The sequence below is a fragment of the Antechinus flavipes genome, chromosome 3 (genome assembly GCF_016432865.1).
Source record: "Antechinus flavipes isolate AdamAnt ecotype Samford, QLD, Australia chromosome 3, AdamAnt_v2, whole genome shotgun sequence".
In the NCBI taxonomy this organism is placed as follows: Eukaryota; Metazoa; Chordata; class Mammalia; order Dasyuromorphia; family Dasyuridae; genus Antechinus; species Antechinus flavipes.
This window is the reverse complement of record NC_067400.1, coordinates 577,999,242-578,021,800: the sequence shown is the minus strand read 5'-3', so window position 1 is coordinate 578,021,800 and position 22,559 is coordinate 577,999,242. Positions and strand designations below refer to the sequence as shown.

General features: G+C 41.3%; 1 protein-coding gene across 1 annotated transcript; it reads left to right on the top strand.

The window, feature by feature from the left end:
• The first annotated feature begins 264 nt into the window (after window positions 1-264).
• CATSPER4 (cation channel sperm associated 4) lies at window positions 265-22,351 on the top strand. The gene is made up of 11 exons (XM_051990826.1): window positions 265-330; window positions 515-595; window positions 817-960; window positions 4,504-4,605; window positions 12,541-12,638; window positions 12,928-13,048; window positions 13,424-13,557; window positions 16,060-16,243; window positions 20,033-20,253; window positions 20,876-21,027; window positions 21,833-22,351. Exons 1-11 carry the CDS (start codon window positions 265-267, stop codon window positions 21,865-21,867), a joined length of 1,338 nt encoding a protein of 445 aa, XP_051846786.1. The 3' UTR covers window positions 21,868-22,351.
• Window positions 22,352-22,559: the final 208 nt, after the last annotated feature.

Genomic DNA, 22,559 nt, shown 5'->3' with positions numbered 1-22,559 from the left:
TTCAAATGTGGCTCTGGATCCAGGAGGTTCTAAGGTAACAAGTTGTTTGGTATTCTGAGTTGTCTTGATCTGAGTGTCCCTAACTTGGAAGATGCCTTATGTCCCTCCAGACAGGCCTATTGTTTGGAATGGGGGTCTTGGAGAGTTTGGAATGCACATGGTCACATGGTTCCTTTTGTGAGGTGGTCAAGAAAGGCTGGCTTAGAATTCTTGGAATCGGGATTCTGTGAAAGTTGGGCATTGGGCCAGGCTGGAACGGTGAACATGAATGGACCCGAATGGACACATTGGGACCAAAAGCATCAAAGAAGGCCTGTGAATTTTTTTAGGGTAAGTGATCCTGACACCTCAGGCTGGATGTCCTGGGTGGGGGAAGAAGGAGAGATTAAGAGAAAGAAGGAAATTGAAGGAAGGAGGTAAGAAGGAGAGAAGTCTGGAAGACCCCCATTGGGAAGGGGGTCTCCCCTGGCATTTTGGATACTGAGTGAAGCCCCCTCCCCCCTTTCCTCTTTAGGCTGCTGGACACTTGCGAGATTCCTATGGAAGACCAGAGGAAAAAGTGCTTATCAATCGTCATGAAGTCACGATTAGCAGAGTAAGGCCTTGGTTGAAATGTCCAGGAGCCCCACACTGACATTTCCCCTCCCACCCCAGCGGTCCCTTTCTTCTGCAGTGACACTCCGTCCCTTGCAGCCCCCTCCCACCCCCGTGGCACCCCCAGGATTCCCTCCCTGGGAACCTCTGCCCAGGGCTCCCTTGTGATGGTGTGGCTGTCTGTCCCCCTCACAGTGATGTCTCTGCTCTCCCCCTTCCCAGGATGCCTGGGACATGCAGGAGTTCATCACTTACATGTATATCAAGCAGCTCCTGCGACATCCAGCCTTCCAGATGCTACTGGCCCTGCTTCTGGTGGCCAACGCCATCACCATCGCTGCCCGCACTAACATTTACCTTGGCCAGGTGGGACGGAGGTCCCCGCTTCTGACCCTCCCCCCAGCCAGGATCTTCCTCTTTTCTCCATCCCCTATCCATCCCTCTCCTGATGAGGACCCAAGGTGGCATCGTGGATATAACACTGGGCTTAGAGTCAGGAAGACCAGAGTTCAAACTCTGCCTCAGACACTTACCAGCTGTCTGAACCTGGGCAAGTCACTTCACTTCTGTCTACCTCAGTTTCCCTATATGTAAAATGGGGATAATAATAGTACCTATCTCCCAGAGTTATTGTGAGAATAAAGTAAGAGATAAATTTTGTAAAAAAAAAATGCTTAGTTCAGTTCCTGGCACATTTAATAAATACTTATTCCATTATTCCATTTCTTTCCATTCCTATATAGCACCTATTTTTTTTTGTCTTTAATTCCCATCCATTCCTCCCATCCATAGCATCTTCTCTCCATCCATCCATCCTTCTCTCTCATCATCTATTCATCACTCCATCTTTCCCTATTTCTTTCCACTTATCTCTTTTCCCAAATATAATATCTTTTCATCCATCCTTTGCCATAATCATTCATCCATTGTCATAATCATCCATTTTTCTCTCTTTTCTTTTCTACCTTATCTTTTCACCCATATCTTCCTCATCCATTACTTTTTCTCATCCTCCACTGAGCCCTCCATGTATCCATCCCCAACCATATTATCATCTATTTCTCCCATCACCATCCCTCATTCATCCTTCATCTTTCCATACTTCCTTTCCCAATTCATTTAACCTTGTCTCCATTCCTCCCCAATTAATTCCTCCCAATCCATCTTTTCATTTCTCCCTCCCCGTTTTTTCCTCAACTCTCCTTCCTTCACCTCTTCATCAATTTTTCATTTCTCTTTCTCTCCATTCACCCCTCCTTCTCTCATTCATTCACTGATGGATAAATCTCTAGATCTACCCATTTCCCATCCTCTCACCTACCAACAAGACTTCACTGAGCATTTTCTGTGTCTATTGTCTTTGGCTAAACCTCAAGTTTGGGGAGAAGAGCAAAGAGAATGCTACCTCTGTCTTATTTACTGGAAATTCCCTATTCCATAAGAGAGACAAGACTGAGGCATGTGAACTCTGTACTAAGTGCTAAGTGCAAGTGGCCAGCGAGAGGTCCACAGCCATTGTTAGGCCCAATTTTAGGGCAATCATCAGAGAGGGCCTCCTGGGGAAGATGGGCTCTGAGATGAACCATGAGCAATAGATTGGATTTGGAGAGACCAAAAGAAGGCAGCATGGCGGAATGAGAAGAAAACAGGGTTTGAACTCATTTGGCTGGGCTTCAGATCTTGGCTCTGTCACTTGGAGAAAGCATGAGTGTGACATTCGACAAATTACCTCCCTTGTCCTCAGACAACAGTTGGACATAAATGTTGGATGTTCCATCTTTCTCGTTTGCCCTCATTATAATATCATCAGCATGTACTAATTAGCCAATCTAAGCTCCAGTTGGGGCTGAAACATTTGTTTATTGGTACCCCAACTCTGGCTGTTCTGATCTGATGTTCTTAGTTCTCAAGCCCCATGACCTTTTGATGGCTATCTTTTTCCACCAGTGTCTGGAAGTTTCAGCAACAGAGTTGCTTATTCTTCCTCTCCTTCCTGTTTCTCCTTTCAGATACCGTGACTACAATATTTTTGTTTTTGTCTGGATTTGTGATTTCACAGGTATGGAGAACTCCCAATGTGGAAATACTTACCAGTGCAGGTTGGAACCAACCTGTAACTTATGATGTTGCCCAGTTGCCTGGGATACTGAAAGGTTAAATACCTTTGATCGCCCTAAAATTGGGCCTAACAGTGGCTGTGGACCTCTCGCTGGCCACTTGCACTTAGCACTTAGTACAGAGTTCACATGCCTCCGTCTTGTCTCTCTTATGGAATAGGGAATTTCCAGTAAATAAGAAGAAGAAATACCTTCTGGTACCAGAAACTGAATTTGATTTCAGTTTTTTCTGACTCCAAGAAAAGCCTGCTAACTGGTCTTAAAATAAAACTACCAAGGTTACTGCAAATATCAGGGGCCACTCTCTTTTACTTACTGGGAATTTCTTGCTGTGCTTCTCCAACCACAAATGCCAGTTTCCTCCCTTAATAAGAAGGAAGAAGGAATGGAGAAACTGGTTTGAAGGTAGGAGTGCTCTAGAATTGAGTTCAATAAACATAAAACAGACCAAGTCTTCAAATTTCAGTGTGAACCTTCACATCAAAGAATTTACAATAAATTAGGGTTTGATTTCTTATTTTGTTGTTTGTGTAGAATTAAGAAAGTGATGGAAAAAATGTGAATAATTTGGATTGGACTTTAAAATGTTTATTTTGGCTTTTTCTTCTTCCAGAAAGCCAGTCATTAGAAACATTTATCGACACCTCTTTTGCCTAGAAGCTTAACATGTGTCAAGGAGGAGTAGGTCAAGAAGAAGACTGAATAAAACTTGAGAAGAGCAGGAGATGACCTGCTCATGATGATGGAGGCTGGAGGAGAGGGTGGTGGATAGGAAGAAAGAAACTAAAGTTGGGAGACTGTAGTCATAGCATCATAAGTAGAAATAGGAAAGTCAGGTTTGGGGATGGGGTTGGAGCCAAAAATGGGTTTCTAAAGTGAGGAGATTTCAATAATCGTGTCATAGATAGAAATTAGAAAATCAAATTTGAAAATGGAATTGGGGAAGGTAATGAGTTTGGCTTGGGCTCCACGGGTTGAATTGTGAAGATTTCTCATGGGTTATTGAGATGCAGGTTTGTTTGGAGCTCAAAAAATAACTGGGATTGGGTCAGAATTTGGGAAACGTTTGCTTAGAGGGGATGCTTGAAGCTAGGAGAGTAGCGTCAGGGAAGAGAGACTCTAGGAGGAAATCAATGGATTTGGGGATTCCAACCTGGGCTCTGTTTCTTATTAGTTATGTGATCACAAGCAAATCTCTTAATCTGTGTCTAGCCTTTTTAATCTCATCTGTTAAATGGGGAGGGAAGAGGTTGGACCCAGTGAGCTCTGAGTTCTTTTCTAGCACAAGGATCATAGATATGACACTAGAAAGAGGCCTATCTAGTCCAATCATTTTATAGATAAACTGAAGCCCATAAATTTCTGTGACCTGGTCAAGAGATAATAAGTAGAAGAGTTGGGATTTGAATCCAGGTTCTGCGAATCCAAGTCTATTATTCCTTGTCCTATATTATGCTGCCTAGAGTTCAACTGTTTTTTTTTTGGGGGGGAGGGAGATAATCAGGGTTAAGTGACTTACTTAAGGGTAGAGTCCAGGGCCAGTACTCTATCCACTTTGCCACCTCGCTGCCCCTTTAAGGCTGAGTTTTAAGATGCCTATAGTGGAGGGAGGAAGTGGGGATGACTAGAGATATCCTCCCTCTTTTCTCCTCATTCACCCCGCCCAGACCCTCTTGTCATCCCCTCTCCTGTTGCTCCCCACCCTTGAAGCCCAGAGCTACATCTCTCCTTACTCTCAGGCCTGTCCAACTGATACATTCTCTCTCTCTCTTTTTCTCTCACTCCCATGTAGCAACACTATGAGTTATTCTCTGCTATAGATGACATTGTGCTTACAATTCTCTTGTGTGAGGTTCTGCTCGGCTGGTTTAATGGATTCTGGATCTTCTGGAAGGTGATTTCAATCCTGTTCCTCCAGCCCCCAAACATGCTCCCTGCTCCACCATGCTTCTGCTCCTATACGTCTTGAATTCTGCTGAAGGCTTCTTTGTGAGACTTGAGTACATGGGCAAGGGTGTGAGTAGGCTCCTGTCTCTATGATTTGGAATGGATGTGTGTCCATCTTTAGTGGACTGGGTTACAACTCTCTCACAGGGGCGATGTCTGTGGGTAGATATCTGCCTGGGGAGTGCTGTGTGAGAGGGTCTGATGAGTGTCTCTATATCTCTCTAAAAGGTGAGTGCCTTTATGTCTGTGTGTGGAGAGGAAGCTGTATATCTCTGTGTGTCCATCTGTCCATTAGAGCGGGGAGGGGGTGAGGTCTATATAGCTGTGTGTATGTGTCTCAGTTGGCAGGATATACATATGTCTGTGTATAAATATTTATGGAGTGTAGAGTGTGTGTGTGTGTGTACCTGACAGAAAGAGACAAAGACAGAGAGTTAGAGAAAAGGAGGGAGAAGGAAGGAGAGAGACAGAGACAGAGAGAGATGATCAGTTTGTCCATGTTTTATTTTTCTGTTGGTAGGAGTTCTGTTTGTCTGAGATAGGTGTTGGGGTGTGTGTGTGTGTGTGTGTGTGTGTGTGTGTGTGTGTTTACATGTCTGTGGGTGGACTCTCTGATGAGCAGGTAGAGGCTGTTGAAACTTACTGCTTGCCAGTTGTACCAAGACTGTCTGAGCTAAATCCAATTTCAGAAAAATGCCTTTCAGATCATCTTTCTTTTTTTTCTTTATTATTATTATTATTATTAAAGTTTTTTATTTTCAAAACATATGCATAGATACTTTTCAATATTCACCCTTGCAAAACTTTGTATTCCATGTTTTTTCCCTCCCCTCCTTTCCCCTTCCCCTAGACAGCAAGTAATCCAATATATGTTAAACACGTGCAATTCATCTATACATATTTCTATATTAATCATGCTGCACAAGAAAAATCAGTTTAAAAAGGAAAAAAATGAGAAAAAACAAAATGTAAGCGAACAACAAAAAGAGTGAAAATGCTTGTTGTGATCCATTTTCCACAGTCCTCTCTCTGTCAATGGCTCTCTTCATCACAAGATTATTGAAAATGGCCTGGATCATCTCATTGATGAAAATCAGAATTGATCATTAGATGGTCTTTCTGACATTCCATACCTGCCCACTTGCTTATGGAGAGCTGGGAGTGTGTGTGTGTGTGTGTGTGTGTGTGTGTGATGACTATATAGCCATATTGTCTATATTTGGGCTTGTATATACTGTGGGGAGGGGTGTGTCCTCTATCAGAATGGTATGTGCTTATATGTGGGGCTTTCTCTGGGGACAGGATTGTCTGTTGATTTGTGGGTGTCTTTCTGTCCATCTTTGGGATATGTTTGTGTATGTGTAATTATGTCTTTTTGTCTATGTGTACGTTCAGAATATCTGTTGGTGTCTATGTCTGTGTGTACGTCCACACAGAGGAAATTGATATACTTCGGCATTTCTGTGTGTCCTTCTCTGGAGAAAGAGATTTCTAGAGATTTGTTCTCTGGGACTGTCTTTGTGGATCACAATCAATGAATGAGCTGTGATTGTCTACATGTCTCTGGGTGCATGCTGTCTATATATCTCTATGTGTGTCTGTTTTGTGGGAGGAGGGAGGGCATATATTTCTACATGTCGTATCTGTGGAAAGGAGACTATAAAGGGGTGAATGTATCTGTTTACATGTTACTGAAAAATAACATGTGGGTGTCTCTAAATGTCTTTATGTTTGTGTAGCTGAGACCAACTCATTCTCGGAGAAAACTGCTTCCTCGGATAATCTCTGACTCATCAAACCCAGGGGCCTTTTCTCATTCCTGTCTTCCCTGTGTTTTAAGCATCTGGAACTGTTTCCACTCCCATTTCTGGAAATTCTCTGCTTCCTTGCCCTCCATAACTATCTTCTCCTGATTCAGCCTCTTTGACTAGTCCTTCTTTGTAATAAGATAAGTCTAGTTTCTACATCAAGGAAAGGGATGATTTTGCTATTCTCTTCCCTGGTCAGACTATTTTGGTTTATTTTAAGTGCTATATTTTTTATTTATTTACAACTAGGTGACACAGTGGATAATGTGCCAGTCAGGAAGGTCTGACTTCAAAATCAGTCTTAGATACTTCCTAGATATGTGACCCTGGGCAAAGCACAAACCTCTGCCTGCCTCAGTTTTCTCAACACAAAACAGAGACAACATCTACTTCCCATGATAGTGAGGATTAAATGAGATAATATTTATAGAGTGTTTCTTGAATCTATACTCTGTCTGTCTAGAGGTGGATAATATGTTTCATCACTGATCTTCTAGAATCACAGTTGGTCATTATTTTCATCAGAGATCTTAAGTTTTTAAAAGTTTTTGTCTGGGGGCAGCTAGGTAGCACTTGGATAGAGCACCGGTCCTGAAATCAGGAGGACCTGAGTTCAAATCTGCTCTCAGACTCTTAACACTTCCTACCTGTGTGACCCTGGGCAAGTTACTTAACCCCAATTGCCTCAGGAAAAAAAAGTTTTTGTTGTGATTATTGCATAAATTGTTCTCCTGGTTCTATTCAGTCCCCTCTGCATCAATTCATACAAATCTTCCCAGCTTTCTCTGAGACCATTTCTTTCTTCATTTCTTATAGCTCAATGCTATTTCATAACATCCATACGTTGCAATTTGTTCTGCCATTACCCAATTGATGGACCATGTTTTCAGGTATTGATGGAGCCATATTTTTGAAAGAACACTGACAAATCAGAGTACATCTGAAGGAGGATCATCAGGATGGTAAGGATCCTGAAAACCCTACCATCCCATCTATACCTCAGCGGGTATCAATGATAGGGCAACCATCAAAGCTGAGAAAATTGCTCCTTTTCCCCATATGGGCAGGGTGTAAGTCTAGACCCTTAGGAGCACATTCAGTGATCTCCACGTGCATGATATAAATGCAAATAAACATGAAAAAGAACATTGTAAAGACAGAAGCATACTCAAATTATACAACAATTAATACATGTATCTATGAGCATATGCAATATCAGGCAAAAGAAAAATGCATACAGTGTGTGGGAAAGTTAGTAGCATTACCAGCTAGCTACATGTATAAAAACTCCTCCAGAAAGGAGGCTCCTCAGGGAGGACAACTAAGTAGTGATTGCAATGAATTGTTTTGATGTAGCTGCCACCAGTTTTAGGAACTGTTCTGACAACAGCAAGCTGCCCAGTCTCTCCAGTGTGGGGTAACTTGCCACTGCTTTTTTTAACTTGTGAGTCCTAAGAACCCCAAGACTCCTTGGCAAAATGCTGTCTCCTTGTTGGGGGTATTGACCACAAGCATTACACAACTCTTCTGGGATGAAACTGTAGCTTCTCTCTCACTTGAGAAATATTGTATCAGCAATCTCTCCACTCTTAGGGACTCCAAAGCATGTGGATCACAGCCAAACATTAGCAGGTGGAGTATAAACTGGCTGGCATCATTTCCCATGAAAATGCTATTTCCCATGTGTTCATGCTCTAGGAAAACTACATGTTGCTTCTACTTTGCTCTGGTTCCATGTCCCTAACATATTCATCAGCAACATATGTAATTGAAATATTTCAAGCTAAAGGTCTTCTTGAGAATGATAAAGTGTTGTTTTTGATGGCAGTTTATGTAAACATGTCCTTGAGCAGCTGCTATTAAAGTTTCTACCTTGCCCCTAATGGGTCCCAAGAACTTTGAGTGTTCTTGGCAAAATGCTGCCTCCTTTGTTGAAGGTCTTGACTTGGAGTAGCTTCCTTTTTTATTTTATTTTTCCAGATTCATGCAAAGATTTCAACATTCATTTTTGCAGAGCCTTGTGTTCCAAATTTTTTCTTCCTCTCCCCTACCCTCTCCAAGATAGCAAGCAATCCAATATAGATTAAATGTGCAATTCTTCTAAACATTTTCATATTCATAGTGCAAGAAAAAATTGGGTCAAAAGAGAAAAAAACACAAAAGGAAAAAAACAAGCAAATAGCAAAAAGGTGAACTTATTATGCTTTGTTCCATATTTAGTCTCCATAGTTCTCTCTCTTAATGCAGATGACACTTTCCATCCATCACAAGTCTATTGGAATTGCCTTGAAATCACCTCATGGTTGAAAGGAGCCAAGTCCATCACAGTTGATCATCACATAATCTTCTTGTTATTATGTACAGTGTTCTCTAGATTCTGCTCACTTCACTCAGCATCAGTTCATGTAAATCTTTCCTGAAAAATCAACATCCTCATCATTTCTTATACAACAATAATATTCCATTACATTCATATACTATAACTTATTCGACCATTCCCCAACTGACAAACTCTAGAGTAGTTTTTTCAGGAAGTCTGAGAACTAAATCTCTCACAATTTCTTAGTAAGTATCCTGATTAAGGGATATCCTTTGCATTCCTTATGAAGCAGTAGTCATCGTTGTTACAGCTGGAATTTATAGGATAATGATGTTCAGTCATTTTTCAGCCAAGTCTGACTCTTCATGACCGTATTTGGGGTTTTCTTGACAAAGACCCTGGAAGGGTTTGCCATTTCCATCTCTAGCTCATTTTACAGATGAGGAAACTGAGGCAAACAGGATAAAGTGACTTGCCGAAGGTCACACAGCTAGTGTCTGAGACCAAATTTGAACTCATGATGAATCTTCCTGGTTCCAGACCTGGCTGTACCACTTAGCTACTCAGTACTTACATAGAACTTTACATATATTATCTCATTTGTCCCTCACATCAACCTTATGAAACATGTGCTATTATCACCTTCATTTTACAGATGAGAAAACTGTGGCAGACAGAGATGAATTGATTTAATCAGGGCCACAAAGCTATTGACTGTCTGAGATGGGATTTGAATTTTCTAAGTTCAGCATGCTTGCCCAATGTATGACTTAACTTTAATCCAATATAGGCTAAATATGTGCAATTCTTCTAAACATATTGCTACATTTGTCAAGTTTATATTATTTTTATGTATATTTATTTTTATACATATTTATATTTAACATTTATTATTTATAGTTATTTCATATTAATTTCATGTTTGTTATTTATAAAATAGATTTGATTTATTATATTTTATTTTAAAAGTAGTCTTTTAAAAAACAAATTTGAGATAATATCCACCAAATCCTAAAAAAGTCTATAGATCTTGAAGATTCTGTGGATGTACCCTAATCCAGAGTGCTTTTTATTTCTCTGCTTAATAGTCAAATTTTGTTGCAGATCTGTGTTACCCACAAGTCAGATAAGGGCTATACAAAAGAGGCAATTGTCAGTTGAAACTTCGGACCATTTTCTTCTAGCCATTTTATTACTCTTTCTTCATGTTCTTCTGGAATTTTCCTAAAGACAGTGGTATAATCAAGGAGCACCAACACTTCTGGGTAGTTCATGTTTTCAACTACTTTCTCCATCATTCTCTAGAAAGTTAAGACAATTTCTAGACCACAAATATTTAAGTGCTTCTATGTGCTAAGCACTGTACTAAGAGTTAGGAATATAATGAAAGGCAAAGAAACTGGTCCTGCTCTCAAGGAATTCAGTCTAACTGGGAAGACAACATGCAAAGAATTATATACAAATAAGGATAAATTGAAAATGAGAGGAGGGCAGGGAGAGGAAGAAGGAGGAAGAGGAGAGGGAGAAGGAGGAGAAAAGGAAAGGGGAGAGACTGAGACAGAAAGAGGAAGGGAGGGAGGAGGAGAAAGGGGGAGAAGAAGAGAGGGGAGGGGAAGGGAGAGAGGCAACACACATACACACACACACACACTCTACACAAAGAAAACCAAGAAAGAACGGGGGACTGGGGAGAGGGAGAGATGAAGGAAGAGGAGGGAGGAGGAGGAAGAGAGGAGAGAATGAACAGGGCCGGAGGAGAAGAAAGAAAAGAGAAAAGGGAGGGAGGGAGGGAGGGAGAAGGAGAAAGGGGAAAGGGGGAGAAAGGGAGAGAAGGGGGGAAGAGGAAAGAGAGACAGAAACTGATATACAAAGAGAGGGGAAGGAGGGAAAGAAGGAAGGAAAGGGAGAGAGGAAAGAGAGTAGGGAGAGAATAGGGAATGGAGAGGGAAAGGGAGAGGGAGTAAGAACTAATGTTAAGGAGATAGAGGAAGACTTCTTGTAGAAAATGGAATTTTGGCTGGGACTTGAAGAAACCAGAGATTTGCAGATCCAGAGAAAGAGCATTCCAGGTATGAGGTATGGCATGGAGTGCTGAGATGGAGTATATTGTCTGAGAAATAGCCAGGGCGACAGGTTCCTGGGTCACAGAGTTGGGGATAAGGAAGTAAGGCATAGGAAAACTGGAAAGGTAGAATGCAGGTTAAAATAAAATGCAGGCTTTAAAAGTCAAGGCTTTAAGAGGATTTTGCTCCTGGAAGTGATAGGGAGCCATTGGAATTTATAGACTAGATGGATGACAAGGTCAGACCTGCACTTGCAGATCACTTTGACAGCTAGATAGAGAATGGAATGGAATTTCACATGTACTTCATCACCCTTCCCTCTGTCTCTGTGCAGGGTTTCACGAGACTGGGGAGAACAAAGCCATAAGGATGTGATGATGGGGTTATTATGTTCACTGCCTTGAGGGTCCTGAGCATCTTCTTTGACCTAAATCTTTTTCCTTTTTAAAAAAAATTATCCCTTTTTTATTTTATTTTTTAAATAATAGTAGCTTTTTATTTTTCAAAATACATGCAAAGATAATTTTCAACATTCTCGCTTGCTAACCCTTGTGTTCCAAATTTTCTCCTTCTCTACTTTCCCCCTTGCCTAGAGAGCAAGTAATCCAATATAGGTTAAACATATGCAATTCTTCTAAACATATTTCCACATTTATCACACTGCCCAAGAAAAAAAATCACATCGAAAGAAAAAAATGCAAACAAATAAAAAAGATAAAAATATGCTGTGGTCCACATTCCATCTCCATAATCCTCTTTCTGGAAGCAGACAGATTTCCACCCTAAGTCTATTGAAATTACCTTGAATCACCTCTTTGTTGAAAAGAGCGGAGTCCATGACAGTTGATCATCTCATAATCTTGTCACTGTATACAATGTTCCCTTGGTTCTACTCACTTTCCTTAGCATCAGTTCATCTATGTCTTTGCAGGCTTTTCTGAAATCAGCCTGTTGATCATTTCTTACAGAACAATAATATTCCATAACGTTCATATACTATAACTTATTCAACCATTCTCCAATTGATGGGCATCCACTCAGTTCCAGCTCCTTGCCACTACAAAAAGGGCTGCCACAAACATTTTTGCACATGTGGATTCTTTCCCCTTTTTTATGATCTTGTTGGAATACCAGTAGATTCACTGTTTGGGCGTAGTTCCAAATTGCTCTCCAGAATGGCTGGATCAGTTCACAACCCCACCAAAAATTATTATTTATTAGTGTGCCAGTTTTCCCACATCCCCTCCAACATTTATCATTTTTCCTGTCATCTTAGCCAATCTAAGAGGTGTGAAGTAGTACCTCAGAGTTGTCTTAATGGGCATTTCTCTAATTAGTAATGCTTTAGAGAATTTTTTCATGTGACTAGAAATGGCTTTAATTTCTTCATCTGTTCATATCCTTCGACTATTATTTGGGGAATGGCTTCCAATGCTTTTTTCCTGCTTCTGGTTCTATATAAATATTTGGGAGTGGGTGGTCCATCTTCTCAATGGTTATCGAAGTTTTAATGCCTTTCCCAAGTCCTGTGGGACTTAACATTTGGATCATGGCAGCATGGAGCACTGGCTGGTGCTGCTTGTGGTGGTATAGAGAACTGGGTCAGTGATAACACATCTGTTGAGTAGCAGGGAAGCTGAGTCTTAGATGATTGCCTCTGATCACCAACTCCTGCCCCCTCCCCCTGCCAGGATGGATGGAACATACTCAACTTTATAATCGTCTTGGTGCTGCTGCTGAGCCTCTTCTTCGAAGTGTTCAGTGGTATTGCCATCGTTTACACCTTGAGGTAGGTGATGTGAAAGGACCAGCCTGTCTCCCTAAGCTAGAATTGCTGCTCTACAGACTAGGGCTTCAGAGAAGGCAGATGATGTGGGGCACCTGTGGGGAGGGGGGGCAATAAGAATAGGCTATATATAGGCTAGTAAATAAATGGGAGGGGGAATCAAGAAGCTGAAGAGCACGTGCTTATTTGGCCACCCCAGGGAGAATGGAATGGAGTGAGTGGGAACTATCTCTGGGAGGGAGTAAGAAGAGGATGGAAGAACCTGATTGATCTTCCCCTCTCCCCTCTTCAGGGTATTGAGATTGGTGCATGTATGCATGGCAGTGGAGCCCCTGGCCCGGATTCTCCGTGTCATTATACAATCTATTCCTGACATGGCCAACATCATGGCACTCATCCTCTTCTTCATGTTGGTCAGTCCCTTCCTTGGGGCCTTCTTGGGGAACCTTCTCCCACCCTATGACCCTTTCCCTGCCTTCCTTTCCAAAATCATTGCTGGTCCTAATCCCTGGAGAGAGCACTGCCTTTATGGTCACGAAACATGAGTACAAATCCCTGATAAGACATTAACGATGACATAAGACAAATCTCTTTCCTTCTTGGAATCTCCCTTTCCCCATCTATAAAATGGATGTTATATTACCTGTCTCCCAAGGACTTTGTGAACCTAAATCATCACACAAATACGTTACTGTAACTTTCTCTGAGTTTTGGCTTCTTTAAAGTGGAGGGTTTGGAGCAGATGGTCTCTGGGTACCTTCCAGCTCCAAATTCTTTCATCCTTGTAGGTTTTCTCTGTTTTTGGAGTCACTCTCTTTGGCTCCATGGTCCCTAAACATTTCCAGAATATGAAAGTAGCCCTTTATACGCTCTTCATCTGCATCACTCAGGATGGCTGGGTCGACATCTATCAGGAATTTCAGTGAGTAAAGTAATGGGCCCCTCTGAGATGTGGAATGGGATTGAGCCTTGCCCAAAACCTCTGAGAAAAGAAACACCCTACAAGCTATGATGAAAGGCTTCTAATGTGATGTGAGGGAGGATGGTAAGAGAATCTTTTATTGGAGGAAGAGGAGCATATTATGGGAAATCAGATAGGAAGGCTCCAAATGGGAAAAGGGGGAATAGGGAATAGGGAAAAAGGACTGCTGATAAGGAGAACTGGGAACTCCAATGTGGAAGAAATAAGGCATTTCTCATGAAGGCAAGATGAGAGGCTTTTTATTGGGAGCTAAAGTTTATCTCCAGCATGGTTACAGGGGTTCTGCCATGTTGTGGATAGTGAAAAAAATGCTACAACCATAGACTAGGACTAAGGTACCCTTCAGGCCAAGGGAATAAAACTTGAAGGAAAAGCAAAGCCAAGACGTCCTTCATTTGTCACTTAAATATCTGGTTTCCAAGGAATGAAGGAATCTTATTCAATTTCTTTCAGGCCTCTAACCTCCTTTTTTTTTCTTTTCCAATTGGGAGGATAATCCTTTTCATTACTAGTTATTTTATTTTCAATCCATTGCATAATTTCTGTTGGTATATGAACCACTTCATCCTAATGTCTAAACTATTTTCTTTTAAAAATGTTTTATTAATGCTTTTTATATTATATCACCTCCCCCCACACACACACACACACTCACACACTTTTCCTGGCCCAAACCCCCCCCCAAAAAAAAACCCCTTTCCTTGTAACAAATAAATGCAACCAAGCAAAATACATCCATACATTGGCCATGGAAATGCATACCTCATTCTGTTCCTCTAAGCAACCATCTCTCTGCTCAGAGGTGGAAGACAGGCTTTCTAAGTACATCAGTCCTTCTAGAATCGTAGGAACATAGATTTGGGCTGGCAGGTTCCTCAGAGGTTATTTAGTCTAACCCCTAATTGAGCTTTAGAGAGGTTAAGAAATTTAACAATGATCGTAAGAATACACTCTACCTATTAAAGGTCTTTCAATATTGTTTTTCCTTTACTTCATTAAGCCCATTATGTAAATTATTCTCCAGGTTGTGCTTACCTTGTTATGCAGCAGTTCATACAAACCTTCCCAAGTTTCTCTGAATTCTCTATGTTCATTATTTGACAACATAGCAATATATTCCATTACATTCATTGACCACAATTTGTTAAGCCATTTCCTAATTGATGGGTGTGTACTTTTCTTCTAGTGCTTTGCTACTACAAAAATTAATTAATATTGACATTAATATTTTTTGTACATATGAGATCTTTCCCTCTTTTTTTTTAAAATTTCCTTGGGGTAGATGTCTAGTAAATGGTACTGCTGGGTTAAAGGGAACATATAATTTTGTTACTTTTTTAGTATAATTCTAAGGTGTTTTCCCTTAAAACCGCTGGACTATTTCATAGTTCCATCACATTAGTCTGTCTATCTTCCCACAGCCCCTCCAATATTTACCTTTTTTCTATCTTGTCATCTTTGCCAGGATGACAAGTATCAGGTGAGAACTCAGAGTACTTTCTTATTTCTCTAAGCTGTATCTGAACATTCTTTTATATGACTATCAGTAATTTAAATTTACCTATTAGAGAGTGGTTCTTATTTTGTATATATTATTTTTAAAAAATCAATTCACAATACATCTTCTATCAAATTTTTACCAAAGATATATATGAAAAGACTTTTTCCTAATTAACTGTTTTTCTTCTAATTATAGTTGAATTGCTTTTGTTCACACAAAATTACTTCAGTTTTACATAATCAAAATTGTCCATTTTATTCTCTCTAATTATAGCTATTGCCTGTTTAGTTAGAATTTTTTTACCTAGACATATTTTTGCAAGGTAACTCCATTTCTTTCCCTCTGTTTTTTTTTAATGATATGGACCTGACTGTAGTATATGACATAAGCCCAAGCTATTTTCAGTTTTCTCTCTCCCCTCATCAAGTTAGACCAATCTTCTGAGTTCTTTTAACCCTCCCTGTAATGCTCGAGCTAGCTTTCTGGAGTTCCTCCGCAAGGGCCTTGGTCTCAGCAGGATAGACACAAGAATGGACAAGAATAGAGTCCAAAGTCTTTATTGTCTCTTACATGGTCTGTCTGCCATAGTCTGACCCAGTCTTAGTCTAACCCAGTCTCCTCCAGCAGTCTGACACTCTCAACCAGTCTCCCTCTGAATCTGACTTTGTCCCCAGTTTAAATACCCTATTACAGTTACATCATTACAATATACTGAGTATGTGTGAACTAGAGAACTGTTACATCACCATGCTAAATACTAAGTATATATATGAACTAGAGAACTGTTATCTCACCATTTCCACTGAGTTAACACCTTGTTTCAAGTATACTTCTCCAGAGTTCCGGCTCTCTACACCTCCCCAACCTTAGGCACAGCAGAATCTCCAGTCTCTTACTCAGGGAAGGGGCACAAGGTGATGAGGGGTCCCTGCTGTCTCCAGGATGGATAATAGGGAATACGGGCTAGAGATCGGGGGTGCTGTTTACTTTGCCGTCTTCATCACCCTTGGTGCCTTCATCGGCATTAACCTATTGGTGGTTGTCGTGACCACGAACCTGGAAGAGATGATGAAGGAGAGAGAACGGGCACAGCAGCAGGAGGTGACTGCTTTCACCATCTTGGAGGTAAGTGATGATCATTGATCAATGGACCCCGTCCTGGGGTTAACAAGGGCTCTTGTTATAAGCAAATCACTACTCCCTGAAGTCAGGAACCAAAGTACTAGGAATCAGAGTTGTAGGTCCTGGAAAAGGGTTCTGAAGGCTGGAGGGTCTAAGAATGATGAGGGTCTTCATTTTCCAATGGGCCTCATTTTTCAAAGAGTTTACATTCTGAACCTTTAGGGGTAAGATTTAATAGAGGATAGGGGAACTTCTGAAGAGGTAGGATCTGAGAGGAAATCTGGTATGGTGGTCAAAGCTTTGGGACTGAGACTTAAAATCCCCTACTCCTAATAGGTATTTGTGTGACCTTATTCAAATCACTTATCTCCAGGTTTCAATGTTTTCATCTATAAAATGAAGGGTTAGAAATGAATTTAGGATTATATTTCTTTTATCTCTAAATCCTAGAATACCATGTTTTCCAGCAGGGTGGAGATCTGGGGCAGCAGGGCTTCTGGAGAATATAAAGATGTGTGGATAATGCCTGATGTTATTACTTAGCTACTTAAAAATTTTTTAAATTTATTTTAAATTTATTTTTTTTTTACTGATTGGGGGAACAAATATTGACTGAGACACATAGGAGAGAGGAAGTTAGGGTCATTAAGACTTACTTATCTTGATGCCTAGAATTTCCTCTGGCTATAGTAATTAGTAAGTCCACTATTAAGAGATAGTGGAAGGAATATTCAACTGGGAGACTTGTGTTTAAATCCTGGCTCAGTAATTTAATGAACTAGTTGAATGATTGTCTAAAAAATATTGATGAAAGAATATATGACAGCAAGAAGGTACTTCACTCTTTCCATAAATATTTCCATAAATATGTTTTAGTATGAGGAAAGATTTCTACTATGGCACTGTCAACAAAATGTGTCTTTTTTTTTTTCTGAAAATTAGCCTAGCTAAATCTAGAGAGACTCAATTCTAATAGGCTTGTCATGTGGAGATGAATTCTTTGGCCTTAACAATTCATGAAACAAAGGAAAATGCAGATGATCTTTAACTCTATTTAACTACTTTCTGCTCTGTTGGTAGCAGAATTATGGGAAAAATGGCAGAGGGGGGTTAAGAATCCTGTAGTTTGAGAACTGCCTATAGACTTTAGTTTAGTTGCTGGGGCTCTAAATGTCCAATGACCAATGTTCAATGACCTTTGACCTGACATATTTCACGCCATGCTTTCTACACTCTAGTCATCCACTCTCTTCCTTTCAGAATTTTTTTGGATTTTGCCCTTGGAGCTGGTAGACCTTGGAGGTGAACCTTCACCTCATCTTATTAGGAACCTCCATATACTCCTTGGTCATCTCTACACTACACTGCCTCATGGGTATATTCCACCAGCTTTCCAGCTCTACTTTATGTATTATCTTTATATATGTGTGTGTGTATATATATATATGTATGTATGTATGTATGTATGTATGTATATATTAGTATATAAGCTCCTTGAGGGTAGGAATTGTGGCCATTTAGGAGCAAACTTCTTTGATGACCACATTTCTGTGTTTTATGACTTTCCTAATGTTAATGAGCACAGGGTCATTGAGAAAGGTAATTTCTGTTGAGAACCTTTTCAAGGAATCTTATTACCATTTATTAATATGTGCACAAAAAACACCTAACTGGAGGAGGTTTTAAGATAGGAATTTGGATTTGAGAATTATTGTTTTATAGTTAATAAACAATAAGGGCCAAAGAAACCCGTATGCTCTGCACTTTTCAGGCCATATATCCTAAAATGGAATGTCCATAACCAAACACCACATTCCATGTGTGGTCTGAGCTAGTCAGGGGACACATAATCGTTGTGTTCTATGCGCTGCTCCTATTCAAGCATTCATTCTATTTTTTAGGAGGATTTCTAGCATATAGTCTAGGTTGAAGGGGGGTTCCCTTTAGATGATGAGATCTTCCAAATGGTCCTGTCTTCAGATGAGGTTGAATGTACCAAGGGCCCAGAATGTAACAGCGATTAATACATGAGATCCAGAATTTTTTGAGAATTCAGCCTATTACCCACACTAGAAAAAACCGAGTAGATGAAAAATCTCTATTGTTTGCTCTGCAGGTCAGCCTGTAGTGCTGATCTATTTGGGTATTCCTTTTGAACTGAAGTTGCAGATGGACAATGAATGAACAGGATTGACTCTGAATGGAAAAGAAGGAAAGAAAGAAAAGAAGGAAAGGTGTGGGGGAATAAGGGAGAGGTAGATTGCATTTAAAAACTGCAGTACTATTAATAACTCCAAAAAATTAAACATCATCTTCCAGTGTTATTACATGGCTGCAAATCATATACCATAATTTTCAAAGAATTTAATTTGTGGAATACCTGAAGGGCAATAGAAAGGTACATGGTAGATCTGAGTTAGCTGGAACTTATTGCCAATGATAAATTTTATAGAAGAAGAAGGATAAAAGACATTATTATAGAGATCCACGACCAGAGAAGGCAAGTCACATGGCAAGACTGAGGAATAACCAATGGACATTTTGGTATCTGGTTGATCTAGTAGATAGTAGATTAGGTACAATCTCCTGTAAAGAAGTAGTAGATTGGATGGAACTCCTGAAAAGAAGTTATGAGAGAACCTGAACAGGAGTTGACATGCTAAGTACTCATGTAGCCATCTGTACCATTGGAGGGAGTGCCCCCATGAGATCATAGATCCTTCAAAGTATCACAATAATCAATTTGGAGGAAGTACCTAATAGATCGTCCCAGGGTTTTATCTTTAACTCTCTGCTCTTCAACATTTTATCACTGATTTGGATGAGGGCATAAATGGGAAGGAGTATTCATTCTGAAGGCAGCCAGGATATTATGGAATCTAGAGATCATGCCAAATATAGATGTATATTCTAAAGGCAGTTAAGTAGAACACTGGATAGAGTATAGGTGAGAAAAAAACCTGAGCTGAAATCCTGCCTCAGACATTTGTCAGGTTGTTGACCTCTATATTCCTCATTTTCTTTATCTGTAAAATGGGGATGATAATAATAGTACCTACCTCTTAATGTTGACCAGAAGATCAGATGGGATACTATCTATTAAGTATTTTGCAAATTTTAAGGTACTATTATTATTACTGGGAGAGGCAGAAAAAACTGGGAATAGAGGTATAATCTAGGGAAATTGTATTAGGGACATAATTTTTTTTATAGGTTTTTGTTGACAAAACATATGCATGGATAATTTTTCAACATCGACCCTTGCAAAAACTTCTGTTCCAACTTTTCCTCTCCTTCCCTCCACCCCCTCCCCTAGATGGCAGGTAGTTAGTGACATAATTTTGTTCAAGTATTTGAAATATCACCATTTTGAAAAGGGATTAGCTTTGCTAGGTGTGTATGCATAGGCAGAACTAGGATTAGCAGGTAAAACGTAATAAAGACTTTGAATTTGACTTAATATAAAGGAAAAAAAAACTTCCTAACAATCAGTTATCCCAAAGTGAATGAGGTTGCCGGGGACTTATTGAAACTCCTTCTCCCTGAAGGCACCAGCTGAGGCTGGATGACCACAGATCTAAGATATCGTTGGGAGGACTCCTGATTATGGTAGGAGTTGTATGAGGTTCCTTCCAGTCTCTGTGATTTTCATGACCTCCTCTTTTCCCTACACCTCAGTTTCCACATTTCTAAAATGGGCAGAAAATTAATCACCGTCCCACCTACTTCCAAAGGGCTTCGGGAAAGAAAGAGACACTACAGAAATGTGTGCTGTGATTGTGTTGTGCTTAGGTAAACAAAGAAGATTACACGAGCGATGAGAAACCAGAGCTTCAGCTAGTGCACTGTAGGGAATGCCTGGCAGATTGGATAGAGGCCCCAAGGCAGGAACCGTTGGCTGGGGGACCCATGCAGAACCTCAACGAGAACACCTGCGACAATTTTTGTCTTGTGCTCGAAGCCATCCAGGAGAACCTACAGGCCTACAAGGAGATCCGGGAGGAGCTCAACAAGTAGGCCCGGGATTGGGGGAGAGGAGGGGACCTGGAAGAAGCCGGGGTGAGTGGGTGGGAAAGGATTACCCGGGCTCTGCAGGCCGGGAGTCCACCTAGGAGGAGAGTCTTCAACTTGGAGGACCATCCAGAGGGGAAGACGGCCCTGGGAGGGAAAGGGGAGAGGGTAGTAGTGGAGAAGATTTTGGGAGAAGCAATGAGATCAGGTCCTCCTGACTTCAGGGCTGGGGCTCTATCCACTGCGCAGGAATTCTTTTAGATGGTTAAGCCATCAATCTGAATGAACCTTATTAGATCCAGTTGGTTCTGCCCCAAACCTCCCTCCCTCCCTCCTTCCTTCCTTCTTTCCTCCTTCCCTTCCTTCCTTTCTTTCAAAATTAAAGCCTTTTATTTTCAAAATATATTCATGGGTAATTTTCAGCATCCATCCTTACCAAAATCTTGTGTTCTAAATTTTTTCCCTCCCTTCTCCCCACTCCCTCCCCTAGACTCAAGCCTCCTTTCTTAGCAGAGAAGTGTGCTGGGCCCGGCCTCTCTAAGTCCTATTTCTGACACCCTCCCCCTTTTTCCTCTGGTCCCCGACCCCCCACGCCCACCGCCATCCCCATTCCTATTCTTCTAGGATCGTCGAAGAGGTTCGCTCCATCCGCTTCAACCAGGAGCAGGAAGAAGAGATGCTGCGTCGGAAGCGGAGCCGGACCTATTCAGGGGAGAGCGCAACCTCGGTGCAGAGTCAAGACGTTCTCTCCAGCCTTATAAACAAAGAAAAAGTGGGTAAGCTTCCTGATTTGAGGACGCCCTCCTCCTCAAATCCACGGCAGCAGGCGAATTGTGTTGGATCCTTGTGGGGAGAAAGAATCTTCCAAAAATGAGTCCATAGATTTAGGAGGAGATTAGAAGGAGAGCTCAGCATCCCCAACAAACCCCACCCCCGTTTTGTAGATGAGGAAACAATTTCAATGATTTGGCCTGAGTTATTACATAGTCTCGATTTTCTGAGCATTGGAAGGCTTTAAGTGAAACAATTTAGAAGCAGTTATTGGTTATTATGTTACCAGGTGATTTTTTTTTTTTTTTTTTTTTTTTTTTTTTTGCTGAGGCATTGGGGGTTTAGTGACTTGCCCAGGGTCACACAGCTAGGAAATGTTAAGCTTCCGAGATCAAATTTGAACTCAGGTCCTCCTGCCTTAAGGACTGATGCTCTATCCACTGCACCACCTAGCTGCCTCCAAGATGGTATTTGTAAGGGTGGGAAAGACTGGAAGATTGGATCTGTCCCCAATAAGACACATTAAGACAGGTTGAAGAAAAAGGTTGTCTTTGAAAGAGTGCTGGCGTTGGAGAGGAAAACTACTACTTCTATTCCACTTCTGCTATTCAGTATTTGGCTTTAGAGGCATCTGTCCCTCCCTGGGACTCAGTTTCCTAGTCTTTAGGTTGAGGGCTAGATCATCTCTAAGGTCTGTTCCAGCTGTCTTTGTGATGGCTCCCGTAAGCTTAGGAGACCAGGGCAATGGGGGTGGGGTAGGGAAAAAGTAGATGAGGTGACTACCCACACAAACCCTCTCTGGCTCTTCAGCTTCTGGAAGAAGACAGTCTGTATGGGAAACTTAAGAAGAATCGATGAAAGGGCAGGACCCAGGGCAAGAGCAGCTGGACCCTTCATCCCGACCTCCTGGATCTGCCTGCGGATTGGGCATGACTTCGGAAAGTCCCTCCTGCTCTTCCTACCTTCCAGCTCCCTCATCCTGGGATGGCGGCCGCTGCTCCAAAAGTCAATTTCTTCCTCAGAAGATGGGCACAGAGGCCCAGAAGTGGGGGAGGGGCAGGATACCTGGGTCCCACCCCCAATTCTCCACTCCACCAGATACCAAGGAGAAGGGTCAGTGAAAGAGCTGGACCTTGTGTAAGGTCTTGGGTCTGAAGAGAACAGTCTGGCATGGGGGGGCTGGAGAGAAAAGCTGTTTTAGGATGGAGATGGGGAGATAATAGGCACAATGAAATGGACCCAGCTCCAGGAAGTGTAAATTCTCATTGCTAAATGGGGCACCTCAGAGTTTGGCTCTGAACTTTCAGCGTGCATAGGATTAAGAATAAAGTGGAGTGTTTTGAGGTGAGTGTCTGTCTGCTCTGTTCCCCTTCACCATCCTGTGGAATAAGCCATGGCCGGAGGTGCGAGGGGCACATATAGAGGAAAAAACTGCTTGCTTTAGAGATCCCAGCTCTGCTACTTACTGCTTCGGGAACTTTAAGGTAGGTGACTTAATCTTTATTGGCCTCAGTTTCTCCATCTGTAAAATGAGAGG

What these genes read in the sequence shown, in the direction of transcription:
- CATSPER4 (XM_051990826.1), top strand. Translation starts at nt 265, where the DNA reads ATGAATGGACCCGAATGGACACATTGGGACCAAAAGCATCAAAGAAGG. An exon ending in TCATCCTCTTCTTCATGTTG is followed by an intron (nt 13,049 to 13,423) that starts GTCAGTCCCTTC and finishes TCATCCTTGTAG; the next exon opens with GTTTTCTCTGTTTTTGGAGT. An exon ending in GACATCTATCAGGAATTTCA is followed by an intron (nt 13,558 to 16,059) that starts GTGAGTAAAGTA and finishes TGCTGTCTCCAG; the next exon opens with GATGGATAATAGGGAATACG.